At 41.6% G+C, this 14463-nt stretch overlaps 1 protein-coding gene across 1 annotated transcript in view; it reads right to left on the reverse strand.

Moving 5' to 3' along the window:
* The window catches only part of lrrfip1a (leucine rich repeat (in FLII) interacting protein 1a), a 34812-nt gene that overhangs the window by 1864 nt on the left and 18485 nt on the right, over positions 1–14463 (reverse strand). Inside the window, exons 10-22 of the mRNA XM_077537624.1 lie at positions 12600–12674; positions 12387–12485; positions 11656–11682; positions 11441–11566; positions 11244–11315; positions 9229–9399; positions 8835–8927; positions 8563–8655; positions 8323–8415; positions 7504–7648; positions 3088–6659; positions 1987–2053; positions 1489–1844 (exon numbers count right to left, since the gene is read on the reverse strand). Of these exons, the coding sequence (XP_077393750.1) occupies positions 1489–1844; positions 1987–2053; positions 3088–6659; positions 7504–7648; positions 8323–8415; positions 8563–8655; positions 8835–8927; positions 9229–9399; positions 11244–11315; positions 11441–11566; positions 11656–11682; positions 12387–12485; positions 12600–12674 (4989 nt within the window). The remainder of the gene's footprint in view (positions 1–1488; positions 1845–1986; positions 2054–3087; positions 6660–7503; positions 7649–8322; positions 8416–8562; positions 8656–8834; positions 8928–9228; positions 9400–11243; positions 11316–11440; positions 11567–11655; positions 11683–12386; positions 12486–12599; positions 12675–14463) is intronic.

The following is a 14463-nucleotide window of genomic DNA, read 5'->3' on the forward strand; positions in this document are numbered from 1 at the left end:
TTTTTTTAAAACAGAAATCCAATTTCAAGATGCAATACTTTTGGAAGGTTTATTTAAGTCCCTCTATGGGTTTTATGGAAGTCTTTCTTTTCCCTGGAATAACTTTTGGCCAATTAAATTGTCTTTTTAAACCTGTGCAACCTTTTCTCAGTCTTACTTTACCTTCTGTAAATTTTGGGTGCTTACTTACTCTTCATTTTAATAGTAGTATTTTAACTTCCACAAATTTGGGCGGTTATCGTAGTTTCATTTTACTTGGCACAACTTTTAGGGCTGTTGATGGGAGTCGTCTTTTCTTAACCTGGGGTGGATGAGTGGTTAGCACATCCGCCTCGGGTTCGAGTCCAGGCTCCAGCCTTCCTGGGTGGAGTTTGCATGTTCTCCTCGTGCCTGTGTGGGTCTTCTCCGGGTACTCCGGTCTCCTCCCACATTCCAAAGACATGTATGGCAGGTTAATTGGGCGCTCCAAATTATCCCTAGGTGTGCTTGTGTGTGTGGATGGTTGTTCGTCTCTGTGGCAACCAGTTCAGGGTGTACCCCACCTACTGCCCATAGCCTGCTGGGCTATGCACCAGCACCCCCCGCGACCCTTGTGAGGAGCAAGCGGTTCAGAAAATGGATGGATGGATGATTTTAACCTGCACAACTTTGTGACACCTTTTACTAGAGCTCTGCAATTAATCAAAATTCAATTACATTTTCAATTATTACACTACAATTACAAAGTCAGCATAATCGTAAAAAAATAAATAAAAAAAAATAATAATAATATATATATATATATATATATATATATATATATATATATATATATATAGCCGTAATTAACTCATTCAAACCCAAAAACGTATAAATACTTTTTTTTAAATACTTTGTCCTTCCCTACCAAAAACACATTTATACGTTTTTAAACGTATAAATACATTTTTTTTTAATACTTTGTCCTTCCCTCCCAAAAACACATTTATACGTTTTTTATGTTTTTTCAAGCCAAGAGCACACAGAAGGCTTTGATGCAGCTTCTGACCTGAAGAGGTCGCTTAAAGCAATGGTAGTTATGACAAAAAAGGCCAGCAGGTGGCAGCAGAGTATAAAAGATCAACCAGGGCCATGTTAAACAAGCTCTTTTCCCCAGTGTTTTCAACAGGTTTGTGAATAATGATGAAACTCAGCTATATTCTAATGTTAGTTGCTGCAAAATGGAAACAGAAATATACTTCTTTTTTCTTTATTATAAAAGAATAGACTAATCTTTCTTTTGGTAGGTTCCATGTTTTTATAGCAATAGAACAAAATATTCTGTGGGCCACACAAAATCAATCAAAATCCAGTTGAGTCCGTGAAAATAGCTAGTAGTGAATGAGGTAGTTATTTTCTTCATAATCAATCAACCCTCCCTTCTTAGTCATTAGAGTGGTACAGCGGATCTTTGCGAACGATCGGTACCATGTGCTCTATAAAATGCACGTTATACATGTGTCAACTCACCTGCTCTATCATCTTTTCACGCTCGTCCACTAATTTCCTGAGGCGAATCTCTGGGAGGAAATGGCAGGGCGAATAAATAAAATTAAATAAAATAAAATAAAGTTTAGAGAACAAACAAACAGCAACACAATCCACAAATACTATCAGGGATGTCAATGGATTAACATGAATACAAATCAGGACTGCACAAAGGAGAAATAAGTGAACATACCGGGAGTGGGTGGAGCCATAGATGCGGTGTGAGGGGGGGGCTGGGTTGTGAGGCAGATGCATGCATGCAAAAAAAAAGTTGCAGGCATCCATGGAGGGGTTGACGGAGCAGAACGTGAGGGAGCTCAGGCAACATGCACACAAATCTTAGGAGTGGAGGACACATGGCAACTACAGTGCAAATCACAAAATATTGCATCCTCTGCTGTTTGTTTTAAGAGGTAACGTGTACTCTCATGACCCCGCACACAACTGTAATTGCTAAATTATTCAACAAAAGCGAAACACTTTCATCATTGTGAGGCTCATCATCAATAGTATTAGCTTGCCTAGCAGGTGAACATGCTCGCACAATCTGACAAGATTCACACATGGGTCAATAAATATGCACACAAGCACTTATTGTTTTAAATCATTAAAGTCACTTTAAAACGCAATAAGAAATGTTTGGGAATATAGACAAATTGGACCGTCAACGTAAACCTAACAGGAACAAGACTCCACCAGATGGCGCCAAAGTCGTAGTTTTATTGCTTTGCTCAAACAGCGTACAATAAATGATAGGTTGGGAAAACAAAAAACAAAAAAAAACAAAAAAAAACACACACACACAGGAACGGGGTTTACTGTACAAAAATGGAATGCTTTAACCTCAACATTTCCCAGTTATGACATTTTTTTGTTTAATCTTTTTTTTTAATTTTTTTTTTAATTTTTTATTTTTATTGTGGACGGACCACATTGATTAAGCGCAACAAAAAGAGACATTTAGCTAACAATGTTTTGTGCGTGCCGTAACCCCAATCCCAACCCAATCCTAACTACCTTGAACCCTAATCCAAATACTAACTGTAATTCCTGGACCTAACCCTAACTCCTCACCCTTATTATAACACTAACGCTTTAGGCTAGCACATCCCACAAACCCTAAACGGCTAATGCTAATCTTAACCCCAACTCAACCCCATACCCAAATCCGAATCTAAACTTCATTTTCACCCACACAGAAAAATTTGTAACATAACATTCATTCATTCATTCATTCAACATTCAGTCATTTTTCCCCCTCAATTTTGTATCAGTAACACAAAGAGCTGAATCGGTTACTTAAATAGTGTGGGGGGGAATGAAGTCAAAACAATCGAGAAGTGGTGTAATTATTTAACAGACTTCTTGAAAAAGATTGCAATTGGCAATCTCATTGCTTTTTTTTTTTGCACATACAACTTGCAAAAAAATAAAAGTTCATGATGTCCATTGATGAGCTATCAGCCATCAATTTAGTTAAGTAAAAAGCCTGCCTGAACATTAAAAAAAATAACACACACAAAAAAAAAAAACAATATCAAACTGTACATTTGTTTTGAAATGTAAGCGCTATTAAGTCACCTTACACTCATCTTTGCCCTTGTTCTTGCCTTTCTTGCCGTTTTTCTTGCTGTCTTTTCCAGAGACGTGCGTCTCTCTGTGGTTGAGGGTCACATTTAAATCTTTCGACTTCTCAACGACATCCAATGCTTCTGCCGGTGAAGCTGTAGCCCCAGATGCGATTTGATATTTGTCCGTGCTTTCTGGAAGTCCAGCAATGGAAGTCTCGCTGTCCTCCATCATGTGGTATTCTTCATTCACGTTGTCTACAGTTTCCGCTGAGGATTCCACATCGAGCAGAAACTTTTCTTCGTACTTGTTATCTGACGCGGGTACATGTACACATGCCTCTCTATCCTTTGGCTTTTCAATATTACTGTTATTATTATTACTGCATTCATCCGGCAGGGCTTCAACACCCATCTCAACATCCGGCTGCTCTGGATTCTCGGGTCCATCTTTTTGCTTTTCAGCGTTACTCTCATTATCGGGATTTAGTTCATCCGACAGGACCTCTTCAACTTCCCGCTGCTCCGCTTTTTCAACCGTCTCCATCTCCATGGCCGCGTCGAGATCCATGTCATCAAAATCAAAGGAATGCCCTTTCCCATCTTCATCATCATCATCATCATCCTCCCCACTGTTTTGTTGGTAAGAGTCGAGAAAAGTCACTTCCTGGTCACTGCTTTCGTGCTTCTCCTCAGGTTGTTCTATAGATTTGTCATTACTAACTTCACATCTTGCTTTCTTTTTTGCGTCTGAGGCAGCGTCAACAACATGATCTTCGCACGGCAATGTTTGCCTGTCAGCAACAAGCTCAATGACTATATCCTCCTCCTTGTCAAGGTCACACAAGGAGTTGTCCAGCTTGACTACATCTAGGAATTCTTCATTTTCCTTTTGAAATTTGTACTCACACTCCGTTTCTGGTTCCTTAGCCTCTCGGATTTCCTGTTGGAAAACCTTCTCGACGAGGGTATCGGGATTTACCGCAGCAGGCGGCTCTGATGGCGACAACGCCGCCGCATCTTGGAGGCTATCGCCGATGTCATAGGTAGACGTCACATGCAGCTGATTCTGACTTTCAGAAGCTTCAAAATGAGCCTGGCTTTCCACTTCTAACTTGGCTATGGAGTCGTCCTTATGATAGTTTGTAGCTTCAGAGCTTGTTTCGCCTTCATGCTGGACAACACCCAACGAAGTTTTGTCCCCTTGGCCTGAAATGTCTACGGTACCGATGTCCTCTAAAATGGAGTCTTTGTCATAAGTTTCAGAGTCACGAGTAAGATCAGGTTGACAGTGATCGAACTCCGGCTCACAACACTTCACAAATCCTTCCTGGACTTCCACAGAATCCAAACTTTCTTGACGTTTGTGACCCGTGTTTGTCAGAATGACTTCTGGTCCGGTCTGTAATTTTTCATCTTCCAAACGTTCTGTTTTTTGCTCATCCGGATTGAGCATTTGTTCCATTTGTTCCATCTTGGATTCTTTGGGATTTGGAACATTGGAGGTTTCGGTGTGTTCTGCTTCATCAACTTGATGAGCAGTCCATTCTTTGAGGGACTCAATTGCTTGAGCATCAGTGCTGTCGTCTGCAACCGATCCATCGTTTCCTAAATCTGCTATCTGAACGTTTGCTTGATCCGTCACATTTTCCTCCATTTTGTCCCTTGGCTGATTTTGTTCCTCAAGGGAGGAGCCTTTCTTTTTGCCTCTCCTCTTCTTTTTTTTCTTTTTCCCACGTGTCTTACGTGGTGCAGGCTTGGTTAAAATGTTTCCTGACTCGTCGCTGCTTGCCTTAGCAGTTTCATGCTGCAGTTCAGTGTTGGACTCGGGATCGACTAATTGCAGACAAGGTTCTGAATCTTTGGCAACTAGTATTTGGGAACACAAATCAGAATTTTTTACGTCTACTAGTGGACACGATTCTGGATCTATTATGTTTTCTTCTTGGGGATGCGATTCAACATTTTTTACGTCTACTTGGGGACACAAGTCAATATCTTGCATGCCTTCTTGAGAGCAGAATTCAGAATCTTTCACATCTACGTGGGGAAACAATTCCAAATTTTGGCTATCTTCTAGTTGCCGATATGATTTGGAATCTTTAACATTTTCTTGAGGGCAAGATTCAGATTCCTTGGAATCCAATTGGGGACCTAACTCTGGATCTTTTGCGATGGGATGTGACTTAGAATTTTTTACATCTACTTGGAGACTAGATTCCGAGTCTTTGACAGTCTGTACTTGGGGACATGATTCGGAATAATTTAGAACTTCTTTGAGACACGATTCAAAATCTTTCATATCCTCTTGGGGATCTTTTTCACAATCTTTGATATCTACTTGAGGACGTGAGTCAAAACTTTGTATGCTATCTTGAGGAAGCAATTCTGAATCTTTCACATCTACGTGGGGAGACAATTCCAAATTTTGGCCATCTTCTGCTTGGCGATGTGATTTGGAATCTTGAACATTTTCTTGAGGGCAAGATTCAGATTCCTTGGAATCCAATTGGAGACCTAAATCTGGATCTTTTGAGTCTTGTTTTAGGGGATGTGACTCAGGATCTTCTACATCTACTTGGAGACTAGATTTCAAATCTTTCATATCTTCATGGGGATCATTTTCAGAATCTTTGGCCTCTACTCGGGGACGTGAGTCAAAACTAGGTATGCTATCTTGAGGAAGCAATTCAAAATCTTTCCGTTCTACTTCCAGACATAATTCTGAATCTTTCAGGTCTTCCTCTGTTGGACATGATTCAAAATCTTTGACATTTAATCCAGAATAGGATTTAGAATTTTGTTTATCTCCTTGAAGGTATGACTCTGAATTTTTAGCATCCACTTGGCGACATAATTCTGGATCGATAATGTCTTCTTCTTGGGAACGTGATTCCAAATCTTGGGCATCTACTTTGAGAGAAGATTCTGGATGTTTAACACCTTCTCCATGGGGACATAGTTCAGCGTATTGTAGATCTTCTTTGGGACATGATTCAGAATCTTGTATATCTTCTTGTGGACAAGATTCAAAACTAACATGTAGTTGGAGGCATGGTTCAGAACCATTATTAACTTCTTGAAGGGGACAAGATTCAGAATCGTTAATGTCTTCTTGGTGACATGATTCTGACTCATTAACATCTACTTGGCAACGCGTTTCATGGTCTGCTAGATCTTCTTGGTGGCACGGTTCTTTGACAGCTTGTACAAATAGTTCTGTTTCTATCAAATTACCTTCCTGATTGGTTTCGTGTTTGTTTGGCTGCGTCAAATTCTCTTCAGTGCTACCACTCATTTGTGTGTCCGTCTCGTCTAAATCACAGTTAACCTGTGGAATTGTTTCAGCAGGACTTGCATCTTCTTGAAATATGGCACTGGGAAGTATTTCATCCCGGGCATTTGCGACCGGCGGTGCAATCTGTGTGTCATTTTCTATAACGGGCCGTGACTCCTCATCAGTTCTCGAGAGCCTGTCGGCGCTCATCAGGTGACTCGTCCGGCCTTCCACAAACACTTCTCCATGCGGTTCTTGATCCACCTCTTCCTTTCCTCTACTTCTCAACTGAGTCTCCTCTGAGCTTCCTGAGAAATCATGAAGAGCAAACTGTGATAGGAGGCCGAACGGAGACATCATTTTCAAGAGTAGGAGAGGGACAGCAGAAGAACCTGTTTTGATTCAGAGAACCGCACAGAAAAAGGAACAAGAGGAAGCACCAGAGGTGTAGGAGAATGCAAGGAGAAGACCACAACTGAGAGTTTGAGAAACTCAACATCTGTGTAGATTTGATACCAGTAACAATCGCAGCTTTTAATGATGTATGAAGAAAAAAAAAAAAAAAAAAAGAAGAAAAAATAAAGAGCTTTAAAAATATTTCAAATGGTTCAAATGCAGTTTTTTTTGCCCCACAGTAAATCACTTTGCGAGGAAAGTTTTTTTTTTTTTTTTCCGGAGAATGATAGAAGAGAAATTACACACTAACTTTTAGAAACCTTAGACTCGCTTGACTAAATACAGCAGATACATGGTTGAAATTCACTCAGAAATAACAATAATGTAATTCAAATGGATAGCTATGTGATCTAAGGGTGTAATTGACCACTTATGATGGAATAATAAGTGTGTAGTTCCTCTTGAAGCTCTGATACAAATCGGAGGTGTCATGAGAAGCACTAGAAAGAGTGACAACTCAAGATGTTAGTCCAAAAGTGCAATTATCAAAATTCAAATGACAGCTATATGAAAATTGTAGCCTAAAAGTCATGCCCAGTGGCACCTCAACTTATGCGTTTAATTTGTTTCAAGAACTAAGTAAGCTTCTAACGCAATTTACTTGAAGCATACATTTGGAAATGAATGTCGTCAGTTGGGTTGATGCAAAGCCATGCAAAAGAAGGAAAGATGCTTTCACTTCCAAGCGTGTTTTACCGAGCATGCTGTTCCCCTCCGAGGGGGAGGTCGTCGAACCCTGAGCCAGCTGGGGGGCGGCGTCTCCACCGGTGGCGACGTCTGTTTCCGTCTCACTGGCATCACCATTGATGCTCAGATCGGGTCCCAGTACTATACCGTGTTTCTGGTGGGGGGAAAAACAAAAATAAAACAATCATTATCATAAGCTTTATACTAAGCTATTCTGATTTTAAAAAAAAACAAAAAAACAAAAAAAAAAAAAAAAAAAAAAAAAAAAACAAAAGCGGCCAAATATTATGCTTCGGTGCAAAAGTATTATAAAAACAAACGTCAATACTGAATTTGCCCAAAATGGCTGACTTCCTGTTCAATTTCAGGAAATTGTCCTTGAGAATTTAGTCTTGATTTGCCCAACCAATATCCAGCGTACTTCATTTTTACATACAATTTCTACATTCCTTTGTCATAGACCTTCTTTGACGAAGTAAACGGCAACTGTGAGGGCTTCAAAAAAACAAAAAACAAAAAAAACCTTCGACCTCCAAATCCAGTTTCATTCATGAATTTTGATAGGCATGTCTATTATGAGGAAAACCACAGAAGGAAAGGTTTGAAGAGTCATTTTGGCCATTTCAAAAGATCATTCAAAGACAAGAGTTTTTCCCACTTGCCACCAAATTTAAACCGCACATAAATGTTGAACTTAATACACAGATGACATTTAATTGAAAATTCGCAGTTGTGGGCCCAGCATGGTGACAAAGTTTGCTGACTTGCTGTAGAACTGTCAGAGCTCCACAAGATCAGTTTAGCAAACATCTTGAGCAAAGCAAGTACCTTCAGAATATCTTTCAGCTTCACCACCTCTTCTCTGAGTTCATCTCGCTCATTTCGGATTGCATCCGTGTATTCTTTCTGTCGCTCTAAGGCCTGAGCAGATTCGCATTGCAGAATGGAGAGAGGAGAGTGGAAACGTGTTGTTGAGGCAGTTAGAAGAGAAAGTAAGAACAGTGAGGTCAGTTTTATGCCGGCCAAAGTCGATGACAGAAATACAGAAGCTGCAGAAATGGGCTGTACCCCAATTTTCTTATCCTTCCACTCCACTGTCTCCTGCAGGTCAGTTATCTCCCTAGCAAAAGTCTCCTGTTTCATATGCAACTGGCGGATCTCCTACAGTGGCAAGAGACGACAGATGAAATAAAAGCAGAGGGAAAAGAAACCAAGAGACAAGGTTTGTGTGTGAAAGGAAAATCTGTGTGAAATGAAAATCCGGTCATGCAAGTGATGGGCCTGCTTTCATCTGCTCACGCTGACAAGCATCATTAACACATCATCAAGTCAATACTCACATTTAGCAACTCCTCGCTTTGTTTCAGTGTCTCTTTCATTTCGTTGAACTGGAACTGAAGCACGCTGTGGGCATACTTCTCGCGTTCAAACTCCTGTGGGGGATTGGAAGTCAATGAAAATACACACAAGGACCAAAAACCCACAACAACTAATAAAAGCTACCCTAATTTATATTGTGTGTGTCTTGGGTCTGTTTGAATGACCCATGACCAAAATTTCTGACACTGGGCAGTCCATTTCCTTTTGGAATGCCTTGTATCGCCTCCAAGACACGCTGTACCAGATACAAAGCAGCCCCAGAACACAACTGAGATCAAGTACTGAATGCCTTAATAGTCCTCTGACAGCCCGTACAGTGAAATACACAATTGCAGTTATGACTGCATGCCATACCTTGACCTTGTCCTCGTACTCGCGCCTCGACTCGGATAGGAGTTCTTCTAGTTCGGTCAGCGAGTCTTTGAGTGTGTCCACCTGGTACATGAGGTTGCTTTTTTCATTGTCCAGTTGGGCATTGGACACCATGGCCTTGCGGTACTTCTCCTCCACTTCGGTTAGCGCCTCCTAGAAACATGTACCCGCACATGCAGAATATGATATTGAGAACTTTGGGCCAATTCAGTTTGTCCGTTTTCCTACGTCAGGAAAGTTACGGAAGAAGATTAAGTTGGATGAAACGTAGAAACACGAGAGAAAGCATTAATGCAGTGAGCATGCATGCTAATTGAGAAATTAAGTTGAAAAGTGAACGGTATAAATATTGTATAGGTCATGGTATCAGGACCACTTATGGGGTTACGGGTTAATGAACCTGGTCATGATCTTGACAAATCTTTAAAGTCTTAGGGGCATAATCACTAAGAATGCGCGAAATATTGCACCACAACTGCACCCGCAGTCTGCGCCCAGTTACCCACTTATTCACTAAGGATATTGCTCAAATCATATAACGCCGCAAACACGCCCACAAAACTGACAGCTTGGAGCAAATTTGCACCTGATTTACCACATATGGCAATGGATTTGCACCAAGAACGTGGTTGTTATAGTAACAGTCGCGAGAAAGATGACATTATCAGAAAGCGAGGTTGGACCAAGAGTAAGCGTTTAGAGCGCCATTAAGCAGAGAGGACGACAACAACGTCATTCATTCATAAAGTACAAATTATTGGTGCGATCGTTTTAAAAAAAAATATTTTCAGAGGTTGGTGTGGGCGTCCAGTATGCATCTGGCACGTAAAAATGATCGTAAAATGCCTCCCGGCCATTGACGATCAGCTCGGGTTACGTTACGTGTCCTAAAACAAACATATAAAGATTTCTCTCTCTCTCTCTCTCCCCCCCCCCCCTCCTCTCCCGCCCCCCCCCCTCTCCCTCTCTCCCTCTCCTCTCTGCGTGATCTGCCGTTGTTGTTGTGCTGCAAATGGCACGTACTGCTGTCATGGTCGAAGTTGGAGCATTAATACATGCTTTCCAAAAATGTTATTTTTTGCGTCACGCAAACGCGGTGTGGCTATTTGCGCTGCCGTTAGTGAATTAGACGCTGCATTTTAATGGAGTCTCATTTGCATTGGGGTGGGCATATTTTGCATCAAATGTATGCAAATTACCTCATTTACATACACGCAAATAACACTGGCGCACCGTGACGCAATCTGTTCGGCAGATATTTCAACTTGATCTTAACTCTCACAGCCTAAGTCTTGATTACATTTTAGGTTAAAGGTGCTTTGCAGGGACATTTATGGCGTCACCCTTCACCACTCCAACCCTCCCCCACCCCCAAGAAACTGTGGCGTGTTCACCCCGGTGAAACAAGCTGAAAGGCGCAGTCACAGTTAAAAAGTCCGGGCTCTTTGTGCTCATCAGGCCAATGGTGGAGCATGCATGATGTAGAAAAAGCTCCAATCATTAAACTGCACAATACACCTTTCAAGAGGTGTTGACACTGTGCTTTGGACACTGTGCCTTTTCCCGAAAACTCTGATCCAATTGTTGTTACTAGTCATGTGGTAATCGAGATTTCAGACTCTCAATCACTTTTGGGGGATCCAGGTCTCGTCTTGGAATTTCATTTTCAACAGTGGCCATCTCAAACGGTTAGTATATCCGTTTCAACCAAGTGCACCCCAAATATGTCTCTCCTTTCTCACTTGTGAGGCCATTAAGTAAGTCACCATCCCCAAAAAGTGAAATAGCGGAGGTAGAAATGATGATAGTGGGGGGACATTGTGAGGGCCTTTCGGCTTCTCCCAATATGTGTGCACACTCAAGCTAACAGCAAACAAACGGAAGATGCCAAGTGTAGAAGGAGAGGATGCAATGTCAGGTGCTACTTTTTAACCTTGTTAAATCAGGTAAATTACAGCGCAGACATAAAAAAAAAAATCAGTCTCAGCTTCTTATACCTTGACTTCTTTTAGGTTTTGAGTATACTTGGACTCCACATCTTGAATCTGATCCTTCAGTTCATGAATTTCCTGGTGAAAAGAGCAGCAGCAGTGAGCAAGAGAAGCATCAGGTGAGAGCGCTCGGCAGAATCAAAAGCAGGAGGAGAAAGTCCTGGCACGTTTGCAGAGCGAATGCAGATGATCTGTGGCAATACCTTAATTTCTCTTGTGGCTGTTTCTGCATCTAGTGTGATGGCCGTTTCTACACTTCCTCTCCGTGAGGAAGTTCCGCCCAGGGAGGCGAGAGTAGTTGCTGTTAATGCAGAGGCCGCACGAGAGCCCTGCAAAAAGTGACATTATCAAGCCACAGTTACGTAACACAAACAAAAAAAGGCAGCAGAACCTGCTCAGTGTTTGCTGTTCCACTTACTTTCTCAAGATAATCCCTGTCGTCTACCTGTGGAGGCAGATAAAAACACAATTTAGAGCCAAGTCGTCACAAAACCAGTGCCAAAATCCTTAATTCAGGTCGTTCATCATCACTTTTTCCCCCACAATTGGGAATAAATAAATAAAAGAAATCATATTTTCAGTTCAGATGTGTTTTGACCCTTGCATTTTAGTAGTGAGCCACTACTCACGCAACAGTCACACTCCATTGAGGGGCCAACATGCAGTATCAGCTTTTGAAGTCCATAGTGTGAAGAAGAGAACCCAATTGCTTGTATTTTCACATGTAGAGGCAGCACTTCATCATCACCAAATTACACTTGTCAATTAGTGTTGCAAATTGGGCGCATGTGACACATGCAGTGCAGTACCTTACCGGCCCTGATTTACGCTCTCTTAACTGGATTGGGACAACAACCAAATATTTGTACACAAGGAACTAAAAAAAAATTCCCAGCTGTAAATATGAAACTGTACGTACTGATTAGCACATTAGACAGGCTAAGAGATTAAGAACTCAATTTCAGACGAGCAAAGCAGTCCATTCAAAGTTAGCTTGAGAGTTGACAGTTTGTTTAAATCTGTCCAGTCTAACACACAAATGAACCAACACAATCCCTTGTTGGGTTAATTGCACAAAAGGAAGCATGCAGGAGACTAAAACAGCAATCTCAACGGTCTCGGCCTCCTGCGGGCACAAACGAGACTCACATCAGAAAAATTGGGAACGGTAACATCGTCCAGATCTCTGGGGAGTCCTCTGCTACTGGAAGTGCTTCTTAACAGACTGGCAACAGAGCCACAGTTGTCCTAGATTGGCCACCACGGGGTTGAGATGACAGACATTATCAGTCCAAACAAAAGTATCATAATAACCGTCCACCAACAAAAGATTTCAGCAGGCAGACTATCTGGTGGGCTCACCACTGGGCTGGTACGGGCAGAATTGGCCCGGCTGGAAGTTCTGGAGTTGGAGCTGCGGTAACTATACTCTAAAGGCTGTCAAGGAAACACATGGTGATACTTCCCATCCACCCAAGTGTCGGAACATGCACATGCTCAAGCTAATATCAGATGCATGCCTATTTGCGGTTCACTATTCACAAAGTCTTTCACATTCAGTTACTTGCTGAAAAAGTCCAAGTTTGTTTAAGTAGTCACCCATTCATGTGTTCTGAGGTCTTTGATGTCACAAGATGGCACCAAAGGTGGCATAGTTGGTGTCAAAGATGTACGTTGATGTGATGACGCTTCAGTATTTTGACAGCCTGGCAAGCCACACCCTCTTTTTGGGTCTGGACAGCCTGCCCTCGACCGCGGCCCGGCCCAAAACGAACCGTGCGTTTATTTACGGACATGTAATTCTTCGTGAGCAACGTCACTCAAAATGGAGCACGGGAGAAAGTTGAACAGTTTCATTCAGCATTAAGCTCAGTTTTAAATGACCAGAAACACAAAGTTATTAAAACTCCAGCAGCTGAGGACACTGGAAGCATTTATTTCAAAAGAAGATGTGGGTCAAAATGCCATCTAAGACCCCTACGCGATCTGAGGTGCGCATACGCAAATGGGTCATATTTGTTCACCATCTAGGGCAACTACACTAGGTCAAAATATGTAGGTGGCACGCATAAGTTGATTTTCTGATGCTACGTCTGCCCGTCACTTATTGGTTCATTCCACTGTCTTTTTGCTGCATCTCAGAAATGCACTTGATGAGGACGGACTGTGACCAGACTCAATCCCGTACGGTTTCCAGGCTAGTATTTTGCCATCAAAAAACTTTTTCCAGTCTTGTTTTTGTTGTTTTGCAGTTAGAGGTGAAACAAAAGCATAAACTATGTAAGAACATTTTCTCTGCTTGTTGATCCATTATTTTTTTTATTTTGGTCCTTATGTTGTCACAGAAAACAAGATTCTGTGGGTCTTAATAGATCAGTCAAAAATACCCTAAATCGTCTGGCGATAGGGGGAACTGTGCAAAAACAGCTAGCAGTTAATGAATTAATGTCGGCAATTGTAAAAAAATAAAAATTGGAGGGAGCATCAGTTAACGTTTTGCCTCCACTTCAAACTTTTCCCATGCAATGTTAGGATACAGTCATACAGATCACGTCAAAAAAAAAATTAAAACATTTTGACACACCAAATCACAAGTCAAAATTAGTTCCTTATTAGTTAAGCTCCACAGCAAAAATTTGACCATGCCAAAAAAAAAAAAAAAGTTAACTTACATGGCAGCCAGAGTTGGAGCCGGACACTCGCCGCGACCCGGAGCAGAGACTGTCCTCGTATAAGGAGCTCTGAATATCATGCGACATGATACAGACGACACACGCACACACTTCTTGCTCACGCTTTAGCATGTTTACATTTAAACATTGTCATTCATTGGTAAGAAACCAAACCAGCTACTCATAGTTAAAAAGTGGTCGACTGGCAGCGCTCCATTCCTGATCCCTTGCTATGGGGCTAAAAAACTCTCAATCAGGTGCTTAAGAATGATCCAAATGTGCTGGAAAATGGCCATAAAAAGTCAATGGAATGATGGCTATGATATGACTGGCTGATCAAGTGTGATGTTGGCAAAAGAGTCTCTTAACAGAGTTGAGGGCAGCCCTTGTCTTTTTTTTTTTCTTTTTTTTTTTGTTTCCCATACGAACCTGGTAGGAACCAGTTGAACCCGGGTTCCTCCCGGTGGGCAGACCATTGAAGCTGTACAAGTCAGAGTACGATGCCTGAGAGAGGGGGGCCACAGGTGTCAAGTCAAGTATAAGATTGGGATGAA

Source organism: Festucalex cinctus, chromosome 11, assembly GCF_051991245.1.
Source record: "Festucalex cinctus isolate MCC-2025b chromosome 11, RoL_Fcin_1.0, whole genome shotgun sequence".
NCBI lineage: Eukaryota > Metazoa > Chordata > Actinopteri > Syngnathiformes > Syngnathidae > Festucalex > Festucalex cinctus.